Below are 26,689 nucleotides of genomic sequence, written 5' to 3' on the forward strand. Positions count from 1 at the left end.
GCTCCTGTGTTTCCACCACTTGCCCTGAGGATGTCCCCACCAACGCCATACTACCTTGCCTCTCTCTGCCCTGTCCCACTGCTCCTGCCTGCGGTGGCTCGCCTGGCACTAGGAACAGCTCCTGTATCTGCCTCACGGCTGGCTCCTGTGAGCTCTGCTCCTCCCCTCCACCAGAGGACTTCCGTGGAGGAGCAGGAGTGTGTTCTGATAAGGAGGCCCTCAGGGGCCCCTCCGCACCTTTGTGGGTCATCGGCGTGGTTCTCCCCATCACCTCCTTCCTCCTCTGCCTGGGCCTGGGTGTGTTCCTCTGCCTGGGGAGACGCAATGCTAACGCCTGCTGCCACCGGCCACAGAAGCGTCAGGCTGAGAGTGGCTCACCGCAACGTGGAGAGGAAGGGACGGACAACGGAGCGTTTTGTTTTGAAGGCCCGAGGACCACTAGTTCTGTACCTGCGGTGAGAGGGAAGCCACCTGACGGGATCCGGGCGGACAAACCGAGGGAGGCTGTCCAGGACGGCTACAGTACAGCCAGGCCAGGTGTGGAGGCTGGTGGACACAGTGAGGAGCTGGAATACTACGAGATAGACAGTGTCTACAGTGTGTTCCAATCTGACACTGGCTCTCTAAGGCTCACTGGGTCTCTCCACAACACAGATTGGGAGAGGACAGAGACTGGAGTGAGGGGAGGATTGAGGGGATGTCAGAAGAAAACGCCAGATTCCCCAAATCCAGATGACCAAGAGAGGCCAGTGGAGCTGTGGCAGAGGCCCCTGACACACCCTGACCAAAGAGTCTCCAGAGACGGAGGATGTGGTATGGCCAGTGGGCCGCTGAGCCAGGTAGCTGATGAAGAGCAGCGCTTCCCCGGGAGGTTGGTAGTGCCAGGGCTGAGGGGTCCTCCTCACTGTCTCTCTGTGGAGGAGGTGAGGAAGCTGAACAGCCCTGTGGGTGTTCAGTTACATCAGCTGGCTCAATGGCCCAGGCCTGGCAGACCTACCAGAGGGATAAACAGAGGGATGGACAGCAACACCCACAGCTCCTTTACCTGCTCAGAGGTCGACTTTGACAGGGACTTCGCTCTACTAAGCGCCCAGGGCTTGTTACAGGAGCGGACACTGATCACCACCCCCAGAGAACCAGTGGAGAGCCTGCCTGTGGCCCCCTCTCAGGCCCAGTACAGGACTAGGATGGCCGACTCTGAAGATTCCCCTCAACACTGGGAGCAGCTCCTGAACATGTGTGTGTGTTTCCACACCTACGCCCCAGTGTTTGAGGACATAGCAGGGCTGCCAATGGAACAACCACCTGACTGGGACAGGCAAAGCGATCTGGAGGAGATCATATGACAGGTCATGAAAAGAAATGTACAAGAACTATGGTAAAGATTGTTTCATTGTAAGAGCTCTGCCAGGGAATGAGTTTGCTTTTATTCATGCAGGTGTTTGCATCGTAATTGAGGGTAAAGTACATCCCTGGCAATGTGTGTTGACAGTATTGCGGACAGCAGAATGTACTGTATGCAGAATGACTATTTATATTGTAATGCAATGCTCTCAAACATCCTATCCCACCCATTTATTTTCACTGACTGTTGCATTGAAATAGTCTCATGTTTTACTCATGTCACTTAAAGCTGTGCATCATTGTGTTGTTTACCTTCCATTTGGTTAGTGTTTTGGATTTAGATCACTTTTGTCTCACTTTAATAGGCAACAGTACAGTTGAACGCAGAAACAGTTCAGCACCAGGGCTACTGTTCTTTACATTGAGGGAGTTTTATTACGCTGGCCCGGGTTGAACCGGGCAACGGCCCGTCACATCATCGGGCGAAAGCTGGGAGGGAGGAGCACCCTTCTCAGATCTAACAGTAATCTGCGCAGCTCGGTCATGTTGTCAACAAGGCAGCATGGTGCATCGTCCAGAAACATACATCTCTTTGCCAGAAAATGAACTAGTTTTAATTTGGATAAAGCATTAAGAAATCCTACGCATCACTCCATGTGCTTAATTACATCACTTTTGTTTTGAGCCGACTTTGCCATTGGCCATAGCGGGGTACCTTGCTCAAGCCCGGGGGGCAGTCACTTTTCACCCAATTTAAACTCCTCCCACCGGGGTAACCCGGGCCAGATAAACAACCACCCCCCAGTGTCAAATGACTAGCTCCACTTTCTATAGGTATGCGCCAATCTGTAGAGCTGACTAGCTCTACTTTCTATAGGTACGCCAATCTGTAGAGCTGACTAGCTCTACTTTCTATAGGTACGCCAATCTGTAGAGAGCTGACTAGCTCCACTTTCTATAGGTACGCCAATCCGTAGAGAGCTGACTAGCTCTACTTTCTATAGGTATGCGCCAATCTGTAGAGCTGACTAGCTCTACTTTCTATAGGTACGCCAATCTGTAGAGCTGACTAGCTCTACTTTCTATAGGTACGCCAATCTGTAGAGCTGACTAGCTCTACTTTCTATAGGTACGCCAATCTGTAGAGAGCTGACTAGCTCTACTTTCTATAGGTACGCCAATCTGTAGAGCTGACTAGCTCTACTTTCTATAGGTACACCAATCTGTAGAGCTGACTAGCTCTACTTTCTATAGGTACGCCAATCTGTAGAGCTGACTAGCTCTACTTTCTATAGGTACGCCAATCTGTAGAGCTGACTAGCTCTACTTTCTATAGGTATGCCAATCTGTAGAGCTGACTAGCTCTACTTTCTATAGGTACGCCAATCTGTAGAGAGCTGACTAGCTCTACTTTCTATAGGTACGCCAATCTGTAGAGCTGACTAGCTCTACTTTCTATAGGTACGCCAATCTGTAGAGCTGACTAGCTCTACTTTCTATAGGTACGCCAATCTGTAGAGCTGACTAGCTCTACTTTCTATAGGTACACCAATCTGTAGAGAGCTCTGAAGTAATTGACAATTCTGTATGGCACCATATACACACGCACAGTCCACTCCTTTATGAACTCAACCTGTGAATGATTAAGCATCCATTTACAATTTTCACAAAACATTTATATTATTTGAGTGTTTTCTGTCGCTTGTATATGGACTCTATCCATAGATCTTCTCTAGATTGTTATGAAACGGGGTCCACTTTGTCAAAATAATAAAGTCACGAACATCAGACCTGGCGAATGGATGATTAAAGCTTTTTATTTAGCATGGTGTTATGATTGAATAGTTCTTTAAACAGCTATTTATAAGTTAGTGATATAACATTGAAGCAGAAGGAATTTCGTTTTTTATTCTGATAATTGTCTTTAAGATGTATATATAATATAATACCCCTCTTTACTTGGAGATACTGCTGCTTCTTCCCAAAAGACCTGGAGCCAGCTGCTGCTGTTGTACAAGTTGTTGTTGTGCTGGTGGGTTCCCATGCTAACACATATGGATGTTTCCAGGATCGCGTTCATTAGGGAACGCAACAGAAAACATTTGGAACAGAAAAGGAGCGTTTCTTATTGAACAAGTCCACGTAGTCCCCCCGTTTCAGACTGTTTTCTTCTGTTTGGTGCCCAGTGAACACGACCAGGGGTGTCTGAAATGACGCTATGGTGCACTTTTGGCTTGTTCCCAAAATACTGCACTATGTAGGGAACAGGGTGCCATTTCAGCTCAGCCCCAGGTTCCACTGATTAAGAGATGATCCCTCTCCATCACGAGCACACATGTTCAGGAGAAACATCATCCCATATCACTTGAAATGTATCCTCTCTCGCACTCAATCACACACATATTCAACATGGATGAAGAAATGGAGACATTCATCCCTTCACTGATATTAATGAGAGCTAAAAGGATGTAGCGTTATTCCAAGATGGCTGCCCACATGGGGTTAACAGTTAGAGGGTACAGCACCCCCACCTTCACAGGATGGAATATCCTCCTTGATGTTAAGTGAACCAAACCAGCTCCAACTATTATGATCAGAAAGGTTTAGTGGTGAGGCCGGAGCAGTTTCGGAGTACGCACACAATCGACATTCCATGTGGACAGATTTTGTACCCTCCATGTACCCTAAAACGTGTTTGCTTCAGGACAATGGACAAGAGTACGCCACTTTGAACTGGCGGGCCGAACTAAATCACAAACAAAACAAAAACGGTAGTGTGGGGGAGTAGAGAGGATGCCGGGACAGTTAAACTCAGTTCTCCCCCCGGGGATGATGATTGGCAGTCAGGGAGTGAAGAGTGTGGGGGGGGGGGGGGGGCTTTAGGTTATTGAAGTCAATTGGCAACTTGGCATGCCTGTCATAGTTGGCGTAATGGGTGAGTTACCACTCACAGGTAGCCCTCTTTGCGGAACTGTTCTTGCAAGATATCCCGGTACTCGTCGAAGCCCCCCTCCACTCGCCGCACGTTCCCGTGCTCACAGACCCACAGCTCTCTGCACACGAGCCGGATCAGACGCTCGTCGTGAGAGACAAGGACCACTCCACCCTGAGGAGAGGATAGAGTTGTTAAGTGTATGAACGCAGATTAAAACTGTTTAAGAGCTATAATTTCCATTGATTGATAGCTAGAGGCCAAAGTGAGCTTATAAAGAAAAGCCATCCATGATTTACTCTACTGATAAAGGACATTTTCTCTTCTAGTTTAACAAGCTTACTTTGAATTTGTTGAGCGCTTTCGCTAGAGCCTCGATCGTTTCCATGTCCAGGTGATTGGTTGGCTCATCAAGGATATAGAAGTTGGGGCTGAGAGAGAAAGAGAAAAAGTGAGTAAGAGATAAAACTGTAGCTACAAGCAGCAATGAAACGGGGGGCAGTTGCTGGCTTATGAGCAGGCTGAAACAGATGAACGCATTGAAGCATTACTATGTACTATATGCAAGTGTTTACAAAATCTAATAGTACATTATTTATAGCGCCATGCAGTGGCTGTTTGACGTAGCAATTATTCCCTTGCAGATTTGTAGGGACGAACAAACACTGTAGTCGCCAAATCTCTAGATTTAGTGAAGATTTTTTAAAATCGTTTTAGCATTAGCATAAATGCTAGCTGTTTGAGGTTCACAACTGAATTGCATGCTGCTTCCATTTTTTAAATATATATCAACACCTGTTTTTAAATACAACTTCCGACTAGTGTCAGTCAAGACCCTTAATCAGTTATAAGGTGATAGAGCGAAGATAAGAACCGACCAGAGTCGGTTTAACATCTGAAGGATAGAGAAATGTAACCCAGCGGGCTAAGCTGGTCACAATGCCATTATTAAAAGTCATGGTCGGTAGGCTATACACTGCTCGTACAACTTACGAGCTCGTTTTTCCAACTTAACTAAAACCAGTTTACTACTACAATATGACAATCCTGTGTACAATTTTGCGGCCATGGAGTGTAATAAAAGGCATTACCAAGGCATTGTCATCTGAGCGAAGGCAACCCGGCTCTTCTGCCCTCCTGACAAACTGGCCACAGGCCGAGTTGCCAGCTCCCCTGTTATTCCATAGCCACCCAGCTGGTGTCTGTACTCCTCCTCGTTACGACCTGGGAGGGACAAAAAGGGTTACAGATGACAAAGACTGCAGGCTATAGATGGGTTGGTTGTTAAGCAACATGGGCCAAAACAGACAGGGTTGGCTTAGACGGTTGCCAGAATGTAAATTATAATTAGTCCCCAACGTTTATTGAAAACCTAAATAGCACTTGTCTCAAATACATCTTTACAGTTCTTGGTTAGCTAGCTAGCTAATCTTAGCCACATCAGCATCAGTTAAAACACCTCAAAACAAGACATGGTATCAAGAACAAGATAAAACTAGCTGAAACGATTCACCAACGATTCCTCACATGGCAGCTTTCTTGTCATTGTTGCTAGCCACCTGGTCATCCAGAATCACAACACACTGCCTTTTGCCCCATTGTTTTCGTGACGTTGTCATCTAAGCCGCCATAGGGACTCGTAACAACCACCTGGGTCGTGTTCATTAGTGCACGCAACGGGTATTGGGTCAAGTCCAGGTAGTGCTGTTCCAATCAGTTTCCTTTGCATTTGGTGCCTAATGAACACAGCCCAGGCTTTGATAATGATCAGTATTGATATGTTTTGGTGGTGGGTGGTCACCTGGGAATTTGTTGAGTAGCAGCTCAATTGAACACACGTTAAGGTCCAGTTGATCCACGTGGTGCTGACTGAAATAACCGATCTTCAGGTTCCTGAGCGAGAAAGGGAAATAAAGCTGTCGTTTACTTCCCTGCACGCACACCCACCGAGACACACACTAGCAGCAAAGGAACATGGCTAACGTCAAGCATAGAACCTCACCGATGGGCGTGTCTGATGCCGTTGACAGGCGTTAACTCTCCCATCAGTAGCTTGAGCATGGTGGATTTACCCGCCCCGTTCTCACCCACCTGAGAGAGAGAGAGAGAGAGAGAGACTGTAGGTACTACTTTAGCAGTTGGAAGGTTGCACAGAGCGTTGTCTGTGGAAGTGTTTCACAGGTTTAAAGTACAATATTAATGGAGGCACAATATATCAGTGACGATGTGGGGGCGAAGATATGTTCTTACTAGCCTTATGAACATAGGAAGTGCAACAACGGTTCTATCTGTGCTAGGACATTTAAACGGGCCATAAAATGAAAAAAATATCTAAATCAGTTGAAATCGCAAAGAAAATATTGGCATCAGCCCAGAATGATCACATCGGTGCATCCCTAATTATTAGCAGTGCATGTGATTTAGAACTAGTCATCGGGATTGAGAGCAGTGTGATTAATACGTACGATGCAGATGCGAGACTCCAGGTCTGCAGACACAGACAGCTGTGTGAAGAGGCGCTGGTCAGTGTTATAGTAGAACTCCACCTCATCCAACTGGAGCACCGGGGGAGACAGCTTCTCAAAGTTATCAGGGAACCTGTGGACAGACGCACGTACGCACGTTAGCGCTCAGATTAATATGAGAATTGAAACCTGACTTCATTCGGGACAGGAGGAGCGGTCTCTTACTTTAAGGTGACTTCGGTTTCCTTCTCCAGAGGTTTGAGTTCAGGCCTGCAGGAGACAAGAGAAGAGCAGCGGGGGAATGGATGACAGATGACAATAGATATATTCTTTACACTGACCATTCATTCCCCTGTGCACCTGTTCTGTTTGCACAGGCAAACAAACATGCAGAGGTCATCATGCATGTGCAAGACGGAAGTTATCCTTTACAATTAATTGGACTTTCAGGCTGTAATTCCCAGGGAGCCCTACATGAGAGAAAGCAGGGTGGGGTGCGTGTAACATTTTGAAATAGATGGTTACTCACAGTTTTTCTAAGAGCTTCAGTTTGCTCTGCACCTGTGCCGCTCTGTTGGCGTTGTATCTGAACCGGTCGATAAACACCTGGCACACAGAGGGAGGGGATCAATCCACGATAATAATGTATAGTAATAAGATACTATAATATATCATCTAGTATTTAGCAGGATGTTGATACGTTTGGCATTTCAAGATCAAATAAAATAAACATACTAATCAGCAAAGACAAATGCTTAGAGAGTGCATTGTTATCACACTTGCCATAGGCTTTTTAGTTTGTATGTGCATAACTCAATGTGAGAGAAAATGTGTGTGTGCAGGACAGTGTGTGTGTGTGTGTGTGTGTGTGTGTGTGTGTGTGTGTGTGTGTGTGTGTGTGTGTGTGGGCTCCTAACCTGGATGTGCTCTCTGTACTGAAACTGGGCCTCGTACTCCCTCTGCTGGTTCTTCAGGCGGTCCTCTTTGGTCTTGACAAAGTTCTCGTAGTCACCGCGGTAACTCTCCAGCCGCTGCGAGTGCAGGTGGATGATGTCAGTCACCACGGCATTGAGGAAGTTCCGGTCGTGGGACACCACCAGGATGGTGGTCTGCCAGGTCTGTGGGGGGCGGAGGAGTTAAACGGGCCATATGGAAGTTGAACAAGTTGCTCTTGATTTAGTTATGTCACAATTATCTCTCCTTCCACCCAAAGTGTGCATTCATTCACTTCCATTCAGTGATTTGGATGGAAATAAGTGGTAGAAGAAATATGGTGGTAACTCCAGCTAGCCCATGCCTCCATTAATCCAATGTCTTTAGACTTGTAGAAGTACTAAATGAGTGCACACTTCAGGAGAAGGGAAATATTATTGGGACACAACCTTAAAGTCACATTTTGGCTTGAGTGTTGTTCGCAATTTCCTAACTTGTGATACAACACAATCCATTTGAGAATAACCATGTATGCTTGGCTCATGAGCGTGAGCAGGTGTGTCCCTTGCCAATGTAGAGGACCCCTCTTGTCTCAAGGACACCCAGAGGCAAAATTTGAATTACCCAGCACGTTCTGGAAATTAAAACAATTTAACGTATGCTCTCCTATTTTCTACCCTTCTCCCTGAAATGTACACCCATTCACACCCATTGACCTGGACTCGGGTAAGGAATATGGTAGAAAGTCCCTATTGTCCCACGCTTGCCTGTGCTTTCACCAATCGGGGACTGAATTTGATTCGGTAAGCAGGAGTAACCTACCTGCAGGTAATTCTCCAGCCAAAGAATGGCTCGGACATCCAACATGTTGGTGGGCTCTGAGAAACAAACAGACAGACCAACAGTCAGTCAGAGGGCTCTGAGAAACAAACAGACAGACCAACAGTCAGTCAGAGGGCTCTGAGAAACAAACAGACAGACCAACAGTCAGTCAGAGGGCTCTGAGAAACAAACAGACAGACCAACAGTCAGTCAGAGGGCTCTGAGAAACAAACAGACAGACCAACAGTCAGTCAGAGGGCTCTGAGAAACAAACAGACAGACCAACAGTCAGTCAGAGGGCCTTTGCACTGACTGCTGGACACCATTGAACTGATCAAACAAAAATACTTCATGTGGTTTAATCACTCACCATCAAGTAACAAAAGATCAGGCCTAAAAAGAGACAATACAAATATACACATTACTTAGAGGCTTGAAGCTAGCTTTAGAATATTTAGCAGAGCCACATTTATGTCTTGATAATCTGTCTATGGAATTGATGGTCTATAATACATTGAGATTCAGGAAATAGCTCATTGGAGATTTATAAATGTACAGAAATATTCTAATATAATCTCTGTCCTTGTATTTTAATTGGGAAGACTGTCCTCAGGATAAAAGCGACAAGCAGAGACTCACTTGGCGAAGAGCGCTCTAGCCAGAGCTAATCTCATTCGCCACCCTCCAGAAAACTCCCTGTGAAGAGAACACAGAGAGAGATCAGTTAATTGTGCACACACACACAGACACACAGACACACAGACACACAGACACACAGACACACAGACACACACACAGCAACTTACTTGGTTGTCAGCGTTTGCATTTTGGGAGAAAAACCTAAACCACATAGGATGATTGAAGCACTGTATAAAAGAGAGGAAAAGAGGGGGAGGGGGGGGGGGGAGAGAAACAGAAAACAATTATCAAACCAGAACATGCATCGGTTGTCATCTGTTGTACAGTATACACACAGATATGACATTATGTACATATCTAAATACACTGCTAATGTAAGGTACACCGATATGACATTATGTACATACCTAAATACACTGCTAATGTAAGGTACACAGATATGACATTATGTACATATCTAAATACACTGCTAATGTAAGGTACACAGATATGACATTATGTACATACCTAAATACACTGCTAATGTAAGGTACACAGATATGACATTATGTACATACCTAAATACACTGCTAATGTAAGGTACACACAGATATGACATGTACATACCTAAATACAATGCTAATGTAAGGTACATACAGATATGACATGTACATACCTAAATACACTGCTAATGTAAGGTACACACAGATATGACATGTACATATCTAAATACACTGCTAATGTAAGGTACACACAGATATGACATGTACATACCTAAATACACTGCTAATGTAAGGTACACACAGATATGACATTATGTACAGACATGTTTAGTGTGGCTCTTTACCGGGCAGGTGCCTTGTCTGCTTCAATCTCCTCCAGTTTAGCATAGATCTCCGATAGTCGAACAGTCTCCATTCCTTCAGCACTAACATGGAATAGAATAAACTGCAGGTTTAGTGACTGTTGCAGTTTCAAACCCAAAAGTGTAAAAATCCTGCAAAAACATTTAAATCTGCCAAGGCTGCCAGTATTGACTCCTTCCAATGTAAGGAGTAAGTAAGACTGACGTACGTTCCGTTGGCTATGCGCGCATTCAGCAGGCGTTCCTCCGTGAGGAGCCCCTCCCGGACCATGTCGCTCTCAAGCACGCTCTGCAGCGCCCCTGTGTCGTCGCCAGCGACCTCCTGCTCCACGTGCAGGATCGTGATGTGGGCGGGGACGCGCAGGCTGCGGCTCGCCAGCATCTTCAGTAGCGTGGTCTTCCCAAGGCCGTTGCGGCCAATCAGGCCGTAGCGGCGACCTGTCGACAGCGACAGCTCCGCCCCCTGCAGCAAGGACCTGGAAAATCAGAGAGAGACAATTTGCTTGCATATTGCTTTACGGTTCAGACTTAAATGCCTCTGTCTCTCTCCTACTCTCTTTGTCGCTCTCTCGCTGTCTGGTATTAAATAAGAAATAACAATAAAAGGGTAATTACACAGGAATAACCTATGATTTACTCATTTAGTTGTTTGCCATTCATTTAAACAAGCACTCCTTCGCACCATTTGATATCAGGTAGTTGTGTTGAAATTCTTTAAAGTAATTTGCAGAAAGTAACTATCATAACCACATCAACTCATTTGAAATAGCAGGTAAATACTGGTGGAAACGGTGTCTAGCAAACACAGCATTGAATGATAATGATTAGAATGAACCATCTGCTCCAGTGCTGGATATAGTAGGAGAATGAGTGGGTATGGCTTCATCCCAAATGGAACTGTATTCCCTATATAGCGCGGTACTTTGGACCAGATCCCTATTGGCCCTGGTCAGAAGTACTGCACTTAAGAGACATGGTGCCATTTGGGACGCAGCTTAAGAGTGAACCCCTCACCGCTCGCCAAACGACACGTCAAAGTTCTCGATGCGGATGTCGTAGGTGCGATTCTTCCCGGACAAGTCGACGCGACTGTCCTTTTTGCTACTGGCCTGGCTGGCTGATGCCTCCTCCAGTACCCTGAGACAAACAGCGGTAGGCAGAGCGGACGAGAACAGAGTGAGACAGACACAGAGGGAACCAGAAGGAGACAAATTAGATAGAAGTAGAGAGAATGAGTACAGGAAGGAAGACAGTGGAAGAGAGACAGAGGAATGACAGACAGGCAGAGGTGAAACATCAGTCCAAATCATATCACTCTGACACGGTAACCGAACTTCATCATACATCGGTGAATAGAAATCTGTATTTTTGCTGTCACAATACCAAACCAATGATCAGTGGTGTAAAGTACTGAAGAAAACATACTTTTAAGTACTACTTAAGTTATTTTTGGGGGGGTATTTTATACTTTTGTACTACCAGTAAAAGGTTTGGACACCTACTCATTGCAGGGTTTTTCTTTATTTGTACTATTTTCTAAATTCTAGAATAACATCAAAACTATGAAATAACACATAAGTAATCATGTAGTAACCCCAAAAAATGTTAAAGAAATCAAAATATATTTTATATTTGAAATTCTTCAAAGTAACCACCCTTTGCCTTGATGACAGCTTTGCATACTCTTGGCATTCTCTCAACCAGCTTCATGAGGTAGTCACCTGGAATCTATTTCAATTAACAGGTGTGCCTTGTTAAAAGTGAATTTGTGGAATTTCTTTCCTTCTTAATGCATTTGAGCAAATTAGTTGTGTTGTGACAAGGTAGGGGTGGTATACAGAAGGTAGCCCTATTTGGTAAAAGACCACGTCCATATTATGGCAAGAACAGCTCCAATAAGCAATGAGACACGACAATCCATCAATAAGACAGGAAGGTCAGTCAATACGGAACAATTCAAGAACTTTGAACATTTCTTCAAGTACTGTCGCAAAAACCATCAAGCGCTATGATGAAACTGTCTCTCATGAGGACCACCACAGGAAAGGAAGAGTTACCTCTGCTGTAGAGGATAAGTTCATTAGAGTTATCAGCCTCACAAATTGCAGCCCAAATAAATGCTTCACAGAGTTCAAGTAGCATTTTACGGGGTGGTTTTCAATTTTACTTGATTCATTTTCAATTAACGTATCTTTACTTTTACTCATGTATGACAATTGGGTACTTTTTCCACCACTGCCAATGATAAACTGTTTGCATGGTCTTCGGGTGTAGATGAAAAGCATATGAAACTCACAGTGGACTAGTTGTTTTTTGCGAATCCCGTTCATTCCTCCTCCCTTGTTTTTGCTTCAGCTTGGCTTCGGCCTTCTCTAGCTTCCTCGCGTCCACCGTCTGAGGTGGTGTGTGGAAGAAAAAGTGGATGAAGTTGACAGGAGAAAAACATAGGTCCAAGTCAGGCCTGTAGCTTAGACAAAGAACATAATACACAAGAAGATACGATGCAACAAAAAATACTTTACTGTATTCTGGCCCCTCTTCATCATCCAGATCCCTTGGACATCGTTAGTGACAGATACTGAGACAAGAAAGACAGAAGGAGTGGAATGAGACGAAACAATAAGTCAGGGAGGATATTAAAAAGACATGGGAGAGGTGGTAGGAATGGTAGAGAAAATAGAAAGTACGAGCAGTAGAGGACGGGAAAGACAGAAGGAGTGGAATGAGACGAAACAATAAGTCAGGGTGGATATTAAAAAGACATGGGAGAGGTGGTAGGAAGGGTAGAGAAAATAGGAAGTACGAGCAGTAGAGGACGGGAAAGACAGAAGGAGTGGAATGAGACGAAACAATAAGTCAGGGTGGATATTAAAAAGACATGGGAGAGGTGGTAGGAAGGGTAGAGAAAATAGGAAGTACGAGCAGTAGAGGACGGGAAAGACAGAAGGAGTGGAATGAGACGCAACAATAAGTCAGTGAGGATATTAAAAAGACATGGGAGAGGTGGTAGGAAGGGTAGAGAAAATAGGAAGTACGAGCAGTAGGGGATGGGAAAGACAGAAGGAGTGGAATGAGACGCAACAATAAGTCAGGGAGGATATTAAAAAGACATGGGAGAGGTGGTAGGAAGGGTAGAGAAAATAGGAAGAAAGGCTAAAATCAGTAGATAGAAAATTACAGGCTACCAGAATGAATATCAAACGTATACATCTCTACATATACACCTCTGTATACTGGACCGTAAAGCTGACAACAAAGAGCAAGACCTAAGTCCCCTGCAGACGTACCACATTCTGCAGATATCTGAGACAACTGCACCGGAGTGTCGAGCAACACTTGCTTTGAAGCGGCATGGCCGTTACTCCTGATGGAGAAGACATGAGTATATTTTTGATGAATCAGCAAGCGAATTACATAAATTATTAGCCTTTGGTGTGTGGCAGTTAGTTAATGTTTGTGTTGGACGCTGGTTGTGAAAGAGGTGGGTGTTAAGGTTTTGTGTGTTTGTTGCACTTACAGTTTAAGAGTGTTGAACATCTGCTGACAGATGTCCCGGATGTCATCCTCGTTTTTACAGTCAGCCGATGACCCCTGCAGCAGCCCACCAATCGCATCATACACCTCCTCTCCATCCTCAAACTCTGCCCCTCCACAGTCCAACACACCTATCACACAGGATAGAAATATAGCTTAGAAATGTCCATTTCCAGTTGCAGGTGGTTCTACAGAAACCATAGAGAATTCAGAAAGATATTCAATTCATGTTTTTGCGGGGTGGGGGGGGTTGGGTATCCCTTGAAGTATCAAAAAAATATATACAAACATTATTTGATGAAAAAATGTATTTTGGGACTGAGTGCGATAAGCCCACACAAACAGATTCACTACATGGAACAACAAAAATCTAAACAAAGCTTGTTCTTAAGTGTCTATCCTATATCTGAGAGATAGAAGATCAGGAAACACTATATTTTTTATTTTAACAAGTATTTGTCACTAAACAGTCTCCTTGTATACAGTATTTCCATAAATTGTTTTCAGCTGGTTCCAGGGGACCTCCAGACGAGTCTTGTGAGGCCTGTTGGAGTCCTAGAGTAAAACACAGTTTCACTTTTGCACAGATGGGTCATATTAGTGTGTTGACCAAACTGTTTGGAGGTTTCAGACAGAAGTTCCCAGATTGTCTGTACCGACTTTAGACGTGTCCCAAGACGCTTGAGTTCGTGAGTGTCATATTTTGTGATTAAACCTAATTTCGGGACATCTCATGGACTGACAGACACCTCTCTAGCGCTGTCATCTTTCACTGCAGATGCAGAAGTGCGACATAGGCAGATGCGGTGGATTGAGACGCATCCATTGCAAAAACAGATGCACTACATGACCAAAAGTATGTGGACACCTGCTAATCGAACATCTCATTCCAAAATCATGGGCATTAATACAGAGTTAGTCCGCCCCCTTGCTGCTATAACAGACTTTACTTTTCTGGGAAGGCTTTCCACTAGATGTTGGGAACATTGCTGTGAGGACTTGCTAGCTCCATTCCGATACAAGAGCATCAGTGAGGTCGGGAACTGATGTTGGGCAATTAGGCGTTCCAATTCATCCCAAAGGTGTTCAATGAGGTGGAACTATGAACAGCTCCAGACCATTATTCCCCCTCCAACAAACTTTACAGTTGGCACTCTGCATTGAGGCAGGTAGCATTGTCCTGGCATTCGCCAAAACAAGATTCATCCGTTGGTCTGCCACATGTTGAAGCATGATTCATCACACCAGAGAACGCGTTTCCTCCAACACATTGGTGTGGTTGGATTACGGGTTAAACTAGCAGTGTGTCAAGAAGCAGTGCGGCAGGATCTCTCTCTCTCAAAAATGTTTTGGTACCTACTGGAGAGCTTTGTCTACACCCATTGAGCATCGTTCACACCCTCCTAAGCTTTAGCCCCACCCATCTCTTTAAGGATTCACATGTGAGTCTATATACTAAACAACCAAAACAACCAAAGATTTAAAGACTAAAGGCTGGCTTATACTACAGGTGTGTTCGAACATTTAATCTGCAGTGCCAGAATGTGCTCAGGGCGTTCGTAAACTCAGAGTGGTCAGATTGAATTTACAAACGGACAATCTGACCACTCTGAATTTACAAACGGACAGAGCGTTCTGACCTAACAACAGCAGGCAAGCACCCAAGCTAATTGGCTAACTTATGCTAGCTACTTCCAGACACAAATGACAGCTCACTGACCATTTTACTCTCCCTAGCAGAGCTGGATAGGCTGTTTTGATGTTATCCAGAGCGTTGGTGACTGCAACTGTGCTGCTGGCAAAAATGTGATTACGCTTTTTTTCTCCAAAGTTTACTGACACCTGCCATGTTCAACGGGTGTTGAGCGTTCGTAAATTCATAAAATATTCTGCTCTCTGGCACACTCAAACGAGTGTTTCTGAAATCAGAGTAGATAGCCAGAATGAATTTACCAGCTACCTCTATCGACAATTGTCACAATGACATCATAGACATATTCTATTGAAATAGTTACTTGCATTGTGTAGTCTTTTGTTTAGACATGTAGCTAGCTAAACAATTAATCATAATCCCAGCTCATAACGTTACTACCCTGCATGAATCTGCAGGTAGCTAACCAACCAGGTTCAATGTTAGCTAGTTAACATTAGGCTCTTTAACTGGCAATGCAAATGGCTCTGAGATACTAATAATATTACTACACAGATCAAACATGTAACATTAACTAGCTAGTCAGCTAACGTTAGCTAGCTAGCAGTACACTTCAACTTAAAATGAAAACGATTTTGACAACATTAGAAAGGTGTAATATCTGAAAATGTAGCTAGCTAGACTCTTTTACCCGTATACATGGATGGACGCTTTCTCCCTCTCCGTCACGGATGTCATGGTCACCCTTAGTTTTAAGATGTAATCCGGAGAGGTGTTTTATACATCAGCCTTCTGTTCTCTTTCCGACTCCGTCTGCATATTTGCAATCAAACGCCAGAATTTTCTCCATCTCCTTAGCTATCATACTCTAATCCCACTGATTTCAAAACTCGGTCCTCTAGAAAGTGGAGAGTAACTCTATTGCAGTTCAACTACCTGATATCTTTCATAAAAGCCACGTTAGAAAGGATTATCTACACATACTGACAGCTCATATTATAGACAGAAGCATGCTAGCATCTACAAGTCCATGCTAGGTAAAGCTCCGCCTTATCTCAGCTCACTGGTCACGATGGCAACACCCATCCGTAGCACGCGCTCCAGCAGGTGTATCTCACTGATCATCCCTAAAGCCAACACCTCATTTGGCCGCCTTTCGTTCCAGTACTCTGCTGCCTGTAACTGGAACGAATTGCAAAAATCGCTGAAGTTGGAGACTTTTATCTCCCTCACCAACTTCAAACATCAGCTATCTGAGCGGCTAACCGATCGCTGCAGCTGTACATAGTCTATTGGTAAATAGCCCACCCTTTCTCACCTACCTCATCCCCATACTGTTTTATTTATTTACTTTTCTGCTCTTTTGCACACCAATATCTCTACCTGTACATGACCATCTGATCATTCATCACTCCAGTGTTAATCTGCAAAATTGTAATTATTTGCCTACCTCCTCATGCCTTTTGCACACATTGTATATAGACTCCCCCTTTGGTTTCTACTGTGTTATTGACTTGTTAATTGTTTACTCCATGTGTAACTCTTTGTTGTCTGCTCACACTGCTATGCTTTATCTTGGCCAGGTCGCAGTTGCAAATGAGAACTTGTTCTCAACTAGCCTACCTGGTTAAATAAAGGTGAAATAAAATAAAAATAAAAAACATGGCAGACCAATCCGACCTCATCTCTCGGCATGTCCATCACACTCATTAACTCAGCCAATCATGGCTAGCGGGAACATTAACGTCTTTTTCCTTGGCTAAACCAACTAGGCTAGTAATTCAACAACTGCATTCATATTTACAGATGGCATACAAGTTTGTTATTAAGGCAAATGAAAGTTCACATGTTCCAGAAGGCATTTCTGCCAAAAACCACCTTTTGATCAACAACAAAAAGTTTACGTTCAAATGCCTCTCCTGTAAAGTAGTAACACAAAACATACGCCTAGTTTCCCGAAACGAGTCACACACAATTCGATATCACGAAAAAGGGGTAAAAAGTCACAAAGAACCTGCTACATTTTCTCTTACCCTCATGACAAAATGTGTAGAATACCATTATAAAACTGCAAATGTCTCTTTCTGCACCAGGCAAAATGTCTTGAAATACAATAAGTTAATTGATGTCCAAAAATAAATAAAAATACCCCCCCAGTGGTTTTTTTTGGGGGGGGGGGGTGGGGGGGGCCCTGAAGGTCAGTGCCCAGGGGCCCAAAATGTGGTAGAGCAGCCCTGCCCTTATTACCCCAATGGTACGTTTTGACCAGAACCAGCACCTCCTCTTGACAAGATTGGCCGCGTCGTAGGCATGAACCTATTCAAGTAAGTAAATAAATAGATTTTTCAAAATGTATGTATTATTAGCTAGCTACAGCAGGCCACTCTGTGCAGGCTAATAAGCTACTAGCTAGCCAACTCCACATACTACAGCTAGCTAAATTCATATTGACATTAGCTTGATGTAAGCCTATTAATTAAAAACTCATGCTCCAAATGCATTTGTAGATAACAGCAATGGAAGAGGTTGAAAGGATTTGCTGCTCCAGCCATCAGTACTAGTTAGATAGGGCGGGTTGTGGGAGGACATTATGAAAAGATTCTCCAGTTCAAGTCCCTAGAAAGGAAAACCATTGTCTGTCCTCATATATAAAGCTGCGAAAGCCTGTCTGCAGATGAAGAGGGCCCAGTGAATGTCCCAAGAGACTGCACATCAGGGTTTCTGATGGCTTTTGTAAAAAAAAAAAAAATATATATATATACTATTTAAAAAAAAATTTTTTTTAAAAGGCAGGCTACCTGCACGTCACCCACCACTTTACAATTTGAGCTGGAGGCCGTATACATTTTGAAAACATACTTAACCCTTGTGTAGTGTTCATGTTTTTGTTATTCACCCAATGTTTGTGGGTCTGATGGACCCACAACATTATTGGGTTTTTTAAACAATACAAACATAACAAGTTACGCAAAAATACTTAAGAATTACAGTTGAAGTCGGAAGTTCACATACACCTTAACCAAATACATTTAAGCTCAGTTTTTCCACAATTTCTGACATTTAATCATAGTAAAAAATTCCCTGTCTTCGGTCAATTAGGATCACCACTTTATTTTAAGAATGTGAAATGTCAGAATAATAGTAGAGAAGGATTTATTTCAGCTTTCATCACATTCCCAGTGGGTCAAGAAGTTTACATACACTCAATTAGTATTTGGTAGCATTGCCTTTAAATGGTTTAACTTGGGTCAAACATTTCAGGTAGCCTTCCACAAGCTTCCCACAATAAGTTGGGTGAATTTTGGCCCATTCCTCCTGACAGAGCTGGTGTAACTGAGTCAGGTTTGTAGGCCTCCTTGCTCGCATACGCTTTTTCAATTTTCTATAGGAGTGAGGTCAGGGCTTTGTGAGGGCCACTCCAATACCTTGACTTTGTTGTCCTTAAGACATTTTGCCACAATTTTGGAAGAACGCGTCAGGTCATTGTCCATTTGGAAACCCATTTGCGACCAAGCTTTAACTTCCTGACTGATGTTGCTTCAATATATCCACACAATTTTCCTACTTCATGATGACATCTATTTTGTGAAGTGCACCAGACCCTCCTGCAGCAAAGCACCCCCACAACATGATGCTGCCACCCCCATGCTTCACAGTTGGGATGGTAATCTTTGGCTTGCAAGCCTCCCCCTTTTCCTCCAAACATAACAACAGTCATGATGGCCAATCAGTTCGATTTTTGTTTCATCAGATCAGAGGACATTTCTCCAAAAATGTACAAACTTTGTCCCCATGTGCAGTTGAAAACCGTAGTCTGGCTTTTTTAATGGTGGTTTTGGAGGAGTGGCTTCTTTCTTGCTGAGCGGCCTTTCAGGTTATGTCGATATAGGACTTGTTTTACTGTGGATATAGATACTTTTGTACCCGTTTCCTCTGGCATCTTCACATGGTTCTTTGCTGCTGTTCTGGGATTGATTTGCACTTTTCGCACCAAAATACGTTAATCTCTAGGAGACAGAATGCATCTCCTTCCTGAGCGGTATGAAGCCTGCGTGGTCGCATGGTGTTTATACTTGCGTACTATTGTTTGTACAGATGAAAGTGGTGCCTTCAGGCATTTGGAAATTGCTCCCAAGGATGAACCAGATTGAAGGTCTACAATGGTTTTTTCTGAAGTCTAGGCTGATTTCTTTTGAATTTCCCATGTGAAGCAAAGAGGCACTGAGTTTGAAGGTAGGCCTTGAAATACATCCACAGGTACACCTCCAATTGACTCAAATTATGTCAATAGCCTATCAGAAGCTTCTAAAGCCATGACATTATTCTGGAATTTCCCAAGTTGTTTAAAGGCACAACTTAGTGTATGTAAACTTCTGACCCACTGAAATTGTGATACAGTGAATTATAAGTGAAATAATATGTCTGTAAACAATTGTTAGAAAAATTACGTGTCATGCACAAAGTAGACGTCCTAACCGACTTGCCAAAACTATAGTTTGTTAACAAGAAATTTGTGGAGTGTTTGAAAAACTAGTTTCAATGACTCCAACCTAAGTGTAATGTAAACTTACGACTTCAACTGTTGATGTTGACTTATATAAATTACAAGCCGTATTGACAGCATACATGGTTAATATTTGCTCACACACACACTACCGTTCAAAAGTTTGGGGTCACTCCTTGTTTTTGAAAGAATCACATTTTTTGTCCATTAAAACGACATCAACATTTTCAGAAATACAGTGTAGATATTGTTAATGTTGTACATGACTATCGTACCAGGAAATGGCTGATATTTAATATCTACATAGGTGTACAGAGGCCCATTATCAGCAACCATCACTCCTGTGTTCCAATGGCACGTTGTGTTAGCTAATCCAAGTTGATCATTTTAAAAGACCATTTTAAAAACCCTTTTGCAATTATGTTAGCACAGCTGAAAACTGTTGTTCTGATTAAAGAAGCAATAAAACTGGCCTTCTTTAGACTAGTTGAGTATCTAGAGCATCAACATTTGTGGGTTTGATTAGACTCAAAATGGCCAGAAACAAAGCACTTTCTTCTGAAATTCGTCAGTCTATTCTTGTTAATCGGAATGGCCGATCAATTAGGGCCAATTTCAAGTTTTCATAACAATAGGAAATCTGTATTTTTGGACACCGATTTGGCCAATTTTTCCCCCCACCTTTATTTAACTAGGCAAGTCAGTTAAGAACACATTCTTATTTTCAATGATGGCCTAGGAACGGTGGGTTAACTGCCTCGTTCAGGGGCAGAAAGACAGAAAGACCTTGTGAGCTCGGGGGATCCAATCTTGCAACGTACAGGTAACTAGTCCAATGCTATAACCAACTGCCTTTCGTTACACTCCACAAGGAGACTGCCTGTTACGCGAATGCAGTAAGCCAAGGTAAGTGGCTGTTGTCGTTGTGTTCCTGGTTTGAGCCCAGGCAGGAGTGAGGAGAGGGACAGAAGCTATACTGTTACACTGGCAATGCTAAAGTGCCTATAAGAACATCCAATAATCAAAAGGTTAATGAAATACAAATGGTATAGAAGGAAATAGTCCTATAATAACTACAACCTAAAACTTCTTACCCGGGAATATTGAAGACTCATGTTAAAAGGAACCACCAGCTTTCATATGTTCTCATGTTCTGAGCAAGGAACTGAAACGTTAGCTTTCTTACATGGCACATATTGCACTTTTACTTTCTTCTCCAACACTTTGTTTTTACATTATTTTAACCAAATTGAACTTGTTTCATTATTTATTTGAGGCTAAATTGATATTATTGATGTATTATATTAAGTTAAAATAAATAAATATTCAGTATTGTTGTAATTGTTATTATTACAAATAAATAAAAATCAGCCGATTAATTGGTATCAGCTTTTTTTGGTCCTCCAATAATTGGTATCGGTGTTGAAAAATCATTAATCGGTCGACCTCTAGTATGTACTGCCTGAAGGGGGACCGGCCCCTAAATGGCCTAAGCTGTTCATCAACAGTAACGTTATGCACAGGGTTGTAAAACAGGGGAAGGCGGTCCACCCACATGTCTCACATTGACCTGATTGCAGCTAGCTTGTCTATCTGCCGCAGAGCTGGTCTGGTGTCTTGCTTATCGAAGCGGATAATCCTGGAAATAAATGTGGAAGTTTTCCCAGAGACATTGTTGCACTGAAAAGTTCTCTGCATCCCACAAGGATTCTGTGGATCTGAAAACACCAGCAATGATAAGAACCCCAAAGTATGCATGCAAACGAGTTTGGTCCATCTCCCTCCAAAAACACGCCTTCCCTCCAAATGAATGCCGTCCAGAATGAATTTCTGGATGGTGTCTGGGATAAACAGTTCAAAGGAAGACTATGTCCTGCAGATGAGTAACCGCACTCCTAGTTGGCCCTGGTTGCATCTTTATCACATTGGCAGCCATGCTCATTCCTTGGGAAATAAGTTTTCCCATCCATATTTATCCAGCTCATCAGCAGCCTGCAGAAGGTTGCTGACATGCTGGTCCTAGGGCTGGTTGAGGGTCAATCTCATCCTCTTCTTACAACTCACTGAGACATTATCCTCATATTCGGAAAATTATTCATCTTCCAAAGTGGAAGACGCTCTTTCCACACTAGCTTCTCTCTCTGCAAAAATTATTTATAAGGCCCTCTGAGCAGAGATAATTCTTGCCATACGATTGATATGATTGATTGTGTAAGGAGCCAGACATGCAAAGCTATTTATTTGTTGTGTCCCTCCCCCAATTTGCGCTCATTTAAGATATTTAGCATCCAATGATCACGGTTTAACAGTGTCCATATGGCAGACGCTGGTGCTCCTGCAGTTAGTTGAACTTTTACTTTGATTTTTATATCATTTTAATTAAGATTTTTATGATTAACCATGTGATAATGATTTTGAGAAACAAAGACATTTGAAAAACTGTTCCATGAAAATGCACCTAGCTGGGGTAGTGTGAGAAAACTGAATTCTTTACAATGTATCGAAATAATGTATTGCAATAACATTGTGCAGGTTCCCGCAAGACATTGTGTAGTTTCACACACTACAAAGGATAAAGAAAAAAGCGGGAGACAGACAGGTTCTTGGTGCGGTCTCCCTGTCTATGTTGAAACAGCAGGCCCAAAGGAGGAAGAAGACAGAATGAAGGCACACAGCAAACCTTTTTGTTAATTTTTACCTGTTTTCACCTACACACACTTTTATTACCCCCAAGGTAAGACCCTCGGGTCTTACCTTGCTTGAAAATAGAAACAGAGGCAATTATTTTATAGACTTCATAGGATGTGCATGAGTTTCCAGTTTGGGAATACATACAATTTATCCTACCATTTCTACCTATCTGCGTGCCAGTTATGATTTTCATATGCGTATTTTCATGGAACAGTTTTTCAAATGTCTTTGTTTCTCAAAATCATTATCACATGGTTAATCATAAAAATCTTAATTAAAATTATATAAAAATCAAAGTAAAAGTTCAACTAACTGCAGGAGCACCAGCGTCTGCCATATGGACACTGTTAAACGGTGATCATTGGATGCTAAATATCTTAAATGAGCGCATGGAACTCGGAGACGGACAATGCAACCGTTGGCCTATAACGTCCATTGTCAACTAAGTTAAAATACATAAAGCCGACAAATAAAAAAGGTCGAAAATAAAAGGATGAAAATAAAATTTATTTCAATCATATTCATCTCTCTACAGCCAGTCTGCCCTGACCTATTGCTAGTGAAGTGCAACATTGTATCAAATCAATCAACTGGATCAGGCCTGAAGCCGTCTCTATCAACTAGCCTATTCCGCCCCCAGAGTTTTCTGTGCAAGGGAAAGGTGATTTAGAATGTTTTCACTGGATATATGGGATAATCAGCAATGTTCACGCTAAACTGCGCACCTCCTCCGGGACTGCTGTGCAACAGAAATGCCAGGCCACGCAGACTCAAGACTGAACTTCACTGAGTTCACCCCATTAATTTGCACTGTGTGTATAATTCTATTGGTGGGGTAGCCCGTGAGCAGCCTTTCCATCACCCAAGAGTGAATGCACTTTTCAGATCAGTTCAGAGTGAAGAGTCGCAAATGTGTACATTTGTTGACATTCTTTGCTAGTTACCGAGTTATTAGTCCAGTAAGTAATAAGTATAGGTCAGCAATCAAATCAAATTGTATTTGACCCATGCGTAAATAGCCCACCCAACTACCTCATCCCCATATTGTTATTTATTTTTTTGCTCCTTTGCACCCCGGTATCTCTACTTGCACATTCATCTTCTGCACATCTATCACTCCAGCATTTAATTGCTAAATTGTAATTATTTCACCACTATGGCCTATTTATTGCCTTACCTCCCTAATCTTACTACATTTGCACACACTGTATATAGATTTTTGTATTGTGTTATTGACTGTACGTTTGTTTATCCCAGGTGTAACTTTGTTCTTTGTGTCGCACTGCTTTGCTTTATCTTGGCCAGGTCGCAGTTGTAAATGAGAACTTGTTCTCAACTGGCCTACCTGGTTAAATAAATAAAATCTAAATAAAATTGTCCCGAGCACAAGGTGCACCTGTGTAATGATCATGTTGTTTAATCAGCTTCTTGATTTGCCACATGTGTCAAAAGGATAGATTATCTTGGCAAAGGAGAAATGCTCATTTACAAGGACGTAAACAAATTTGTGCACAACATTTTAGAGAAATAAGCTTTTTGTGCGTATGGAAGGTTCCTGGGATCTTTAAACATGGGACCAACACTTTGCCTATTGCGTTCATATTTCTGTTCAGTATGTGAGAATCATAATGTTAACCTAAGATGCCCTCATCCACTAGGTAGCATTATACATGGGAAATGAATGCTTTGTGTATCATTTACAATGTGTGTGTTACTTGTGATTTCTATCCTTTGGTGGGCCAATTTAATTGTCAATACAGTCATAAATGGTGGCTTTGATCACAATTTTGAGGTTTAGGTTGATCAATGTTCATAGCTAGCTAGCAGCACAAGTAAACATTGTTGTTAGTGTTCAGCGATTAGTGTTTTGAGGTCAGGTTGGTTTCGGTTCAATTATTTTTTTAAATTTAGGTTGAATGCTGTAACAGAATAAAACAACTAATACAAAAGTCACATTATGGTAGTGACTGCCCATTACTGCTTATCAACCATAATTTATTCACATTACTTTAATTAAATATTTCAGTTGTGTATATTATATTAGTTTTATTTGATGACTATTACTTCATTCCAAGTCATCATCCCATCTCAGAGCTACTACCTGTTGTCTGGAAAAAAAACTATTTGAATAGTTCTTCAAAGTAAATAAAGCAACCTTTTATGACTGCTGAATACCAACTATCAATCACTTTGAGCAGGTATTTTCAGGTAGAGATACCTTATGAAATAACAGCTGCTCTCTATAATCCCCTCACAATCACACATTATTTTGTCTCTTCAATGGCAGGCCTAAAAGAAACACTGACCAGACAAGTAGATGCGCAATGGATTATGGTCATTGTAGGAAATGATGCACTTAAACTATGTAGAATATTGGCCTGTTGGAAACTTCAACTCCCTACTACGGTGCACAGTTTGGCTGGATCTGATTTATCAAGAGAAACCGTGCAATTTGCACATTGAAATCACAGAAAAAAACATTTACGAAATAGAATTCAAATAATTGAACCAACATTGGTCAATTCGTTATTTAAAAAAACTAAAAATAACCGGAATTTAGGGTAATCACTAGTTTCTAATTGTTTGTGCAAATCTCTCTTCACTCACAATCCTCCTCCATGCCACTTACCTTCCGATTTTGTCTCTGTATTCTATCTAACAAAGTGACATAACATAGAATTGAAAAACCAGACACTGCGATGATTGGCCGTCCTCCATGTTTTTTAGTTTTGCTTGCCCAAAACAAATGGTGGGAAACGGTTTCATGAACTGAAGATTTTCAAGCAAACATTCGCTCCTCGCCTGATTGGTTAACGGCAGCAGTGGCAGCGTGCAATTTGCATAAAGTAGAGCAGAGCTTAAGGCCTTCATCACACCGACAGTGAAATTGTTTATTTAACTTTTGTTTATTATCTACTTCACTTGCTTTGGTAATGTGAACATATGTTTCCCATGCCAATAAAGCCCTTGAATTGATAGCGCAAAATGGTCACGCAAATTCACCTTCTGCGACCATTTATGTCAAGCAGTTTATATGAACGCTCTGCAACGCTTCAAGGCAAACTCAGCGTGTCCTTTGGAAATGAATGCACTTCCGGTGTACCAAAATGCATTCCCTGTCGGTGTGATCGAGGCGTAACTTTTTTTATAGCGCTTGGCTTGTAAGGGTTCTCGCCGCACACCTTCCCACAATCCCCAGCACCGCGTGCCCCCAAAATGAATACGGGAGGAACTTCGTCTGACGAATTCGGAAGTAGTGAAAACTATGTAAGCCGGATTCATACCCAAAACCCAAACTTCCCATACATAGATAAGATTACGCGTTCCCTTCCTTGAGCCCCCCCCCCCCCACTCTTTGTTCATGTTTAGGTTGATGTTTTGTGACTTTGGGTCCTTAAAGCGCTATATAAAACGAATTCCCATGTACTACTACATGCCGGTAAATCCACACAGAAGCAGCTGATTGGCTAGTAATTCAAGGCAATAAATTAGCTAGTCTAGCTCACCCGGTTATAGTTAGTTGTTCAACCGGGCCGATAAGTTAACTAATGGCATCTTACTTGTTAGCTACAAGCTAACGTTAGCTAGTCTCCCCTAACTTGGCTTGACTGAGCGTCAACGCTGTGGGACGGCTATGCTAGCTAACGTTACTTCACGTGGAGAAGAAGCCGTCCGCCACTCATCTAGCCGCTGGCATTTTAAAGTGTACGAGATCCACACACCCTCTCCATTCATTTACAGTCTCTTACCCGTGATATATTCGAACACTTCGGTGTCAATTTCGGGAAACTCGCTCTTCAGAATATCCACGTATGTCGCCATGATACACCGGCTCATCCACAAGAACAGCGCATGTGCCCACAATATGCGACAAGGTATGTCCTCAAACTATGAATTATGGGTATTGTAGTATTTTCTATGTGATATTTTGCTTCCATTTTTATCTCTCTTGTGTATTCACATTACATCCCCCCAAATAAGAGTTGTTGTTTTGGGCTGTTATTGCATCCCACGATTAAATTGGGGAAGGGACTGTGGGATCATTATCTGTTTTAAATTATGTAATATGCCAGGGAGATATGTATACTGTAGTTGAGAAGTATGTTGTGTAGTAAGCTGTTAGTATCCCATGTGCCTCACCTTAATCATTTGGTCCCTTTCCCCCTCATAACTTAGCCTACTGTTCTAACTTGGTGTTGCCTGTAGCCTGTTTTAGAGAAATGTCATCATCAAATATTGTAAGAGCTTTCATTGTCTGCTTATATACCCCTTTATTTAATATATGGTTCTTACTTAGTGTACAGGGAGAACACTGTAAGAACGGCTCATG

General features: G+C 42.6%; 2 protein-coding genes across 5 annotated transcripts in view; one reads left to right on the forward strand and one right to left on the reverse strand.

The window, feature by feature from the left end:
- LOC109864675 (protocadherin Fat 4) overlaps nt 1-3,427 on the forward strand; it is a 50,293-nt gene extending 46,866 nt beyond the window's left edge. Inside the window, exons 22-23 of one of the 3 annotated variants that reach the window (XR_004204207.1) lie at nt 1-2,846; nt 2,888-3,427. Coding sequence is in view for 1 of the 3 variants with exons in the window: in XM_031797608.1 (XP_031653468.1) it covers nt 1-1,346 (1,346 nt within the window). In the remaining 2 variants the exon portion in view is untranslated. The other 2 variants (XR_004204208.1, XM_031797608.1) reach the window with 2 other exon arrangements.
- LOC109864451 (ATP-binding cassette sub-family F member 3-like) lies at nt 3,141-26,232 on the reverse strand. 2 transcript variants are annotated; one of them, XM_031797609.1, is made up of 21 exons: nt 26,109-26,232; nt 13,497-13,644; nt 13,267-13,343; nt 12,502-12,557; nt 12,276-12,373; nt 10,994-11,116; nt 10,189-10,455; nt 9,962-10,042; nt 9,303-9,362; nt 9,136-9,192; nt 8,867-8,889; nt 8,497-8,552; nt 7,659-7,859; nt 7,271-7,347; nt 6,967-7,011; nt 6,742-6,874; nt 6,279-6,367; nt 6,078-6,169; nt 5,368-5,500; nt 4,620-4,707; nt 3,141-4,450 (listed from the first exon to the last, which is right to left on the reverse strand). In XM_031797609.1, the coding sequence occupies exons 1-21, from the start codon at nt 26,194-26,196 to the stop codon at nt 4,292-4,294; spliced, it is 2,151 nt and encodes a 716-aa protein (XP_031653469.1). In that variant the 5' UTR covers nt 26,197-26,232; the 3' UTR covers nt 3,141-4,291. The 2 variants fall into 2 exon arrangements, with proteins under 2 accessions (XP_031653469.1, XP_031653470.1); XM_031797610.1 differs by lacking the exon at nt 26,109-26,232 and adding an exon at nt 15,856-16,000.
- Nucleotides 26,233-26,689: the final 457 nt, after the last annotated feature.

The sequence above is a fragment of the Oncorhynchus kisutch genome, linkage group LG19, assembly GCF_002021735.2.
Source record: "Oncorhynchus kisutch isolate 150728-3 linkage group LG19, Okis_V2, whole genome shotgun sequence".
Lineage (NCBI taxonomy): Eukaryota > Metazoa > Chordata > Actinopteri > Salmoniformes > Salmonidae > Oncorhynchus > Oncorhynchus kisutch.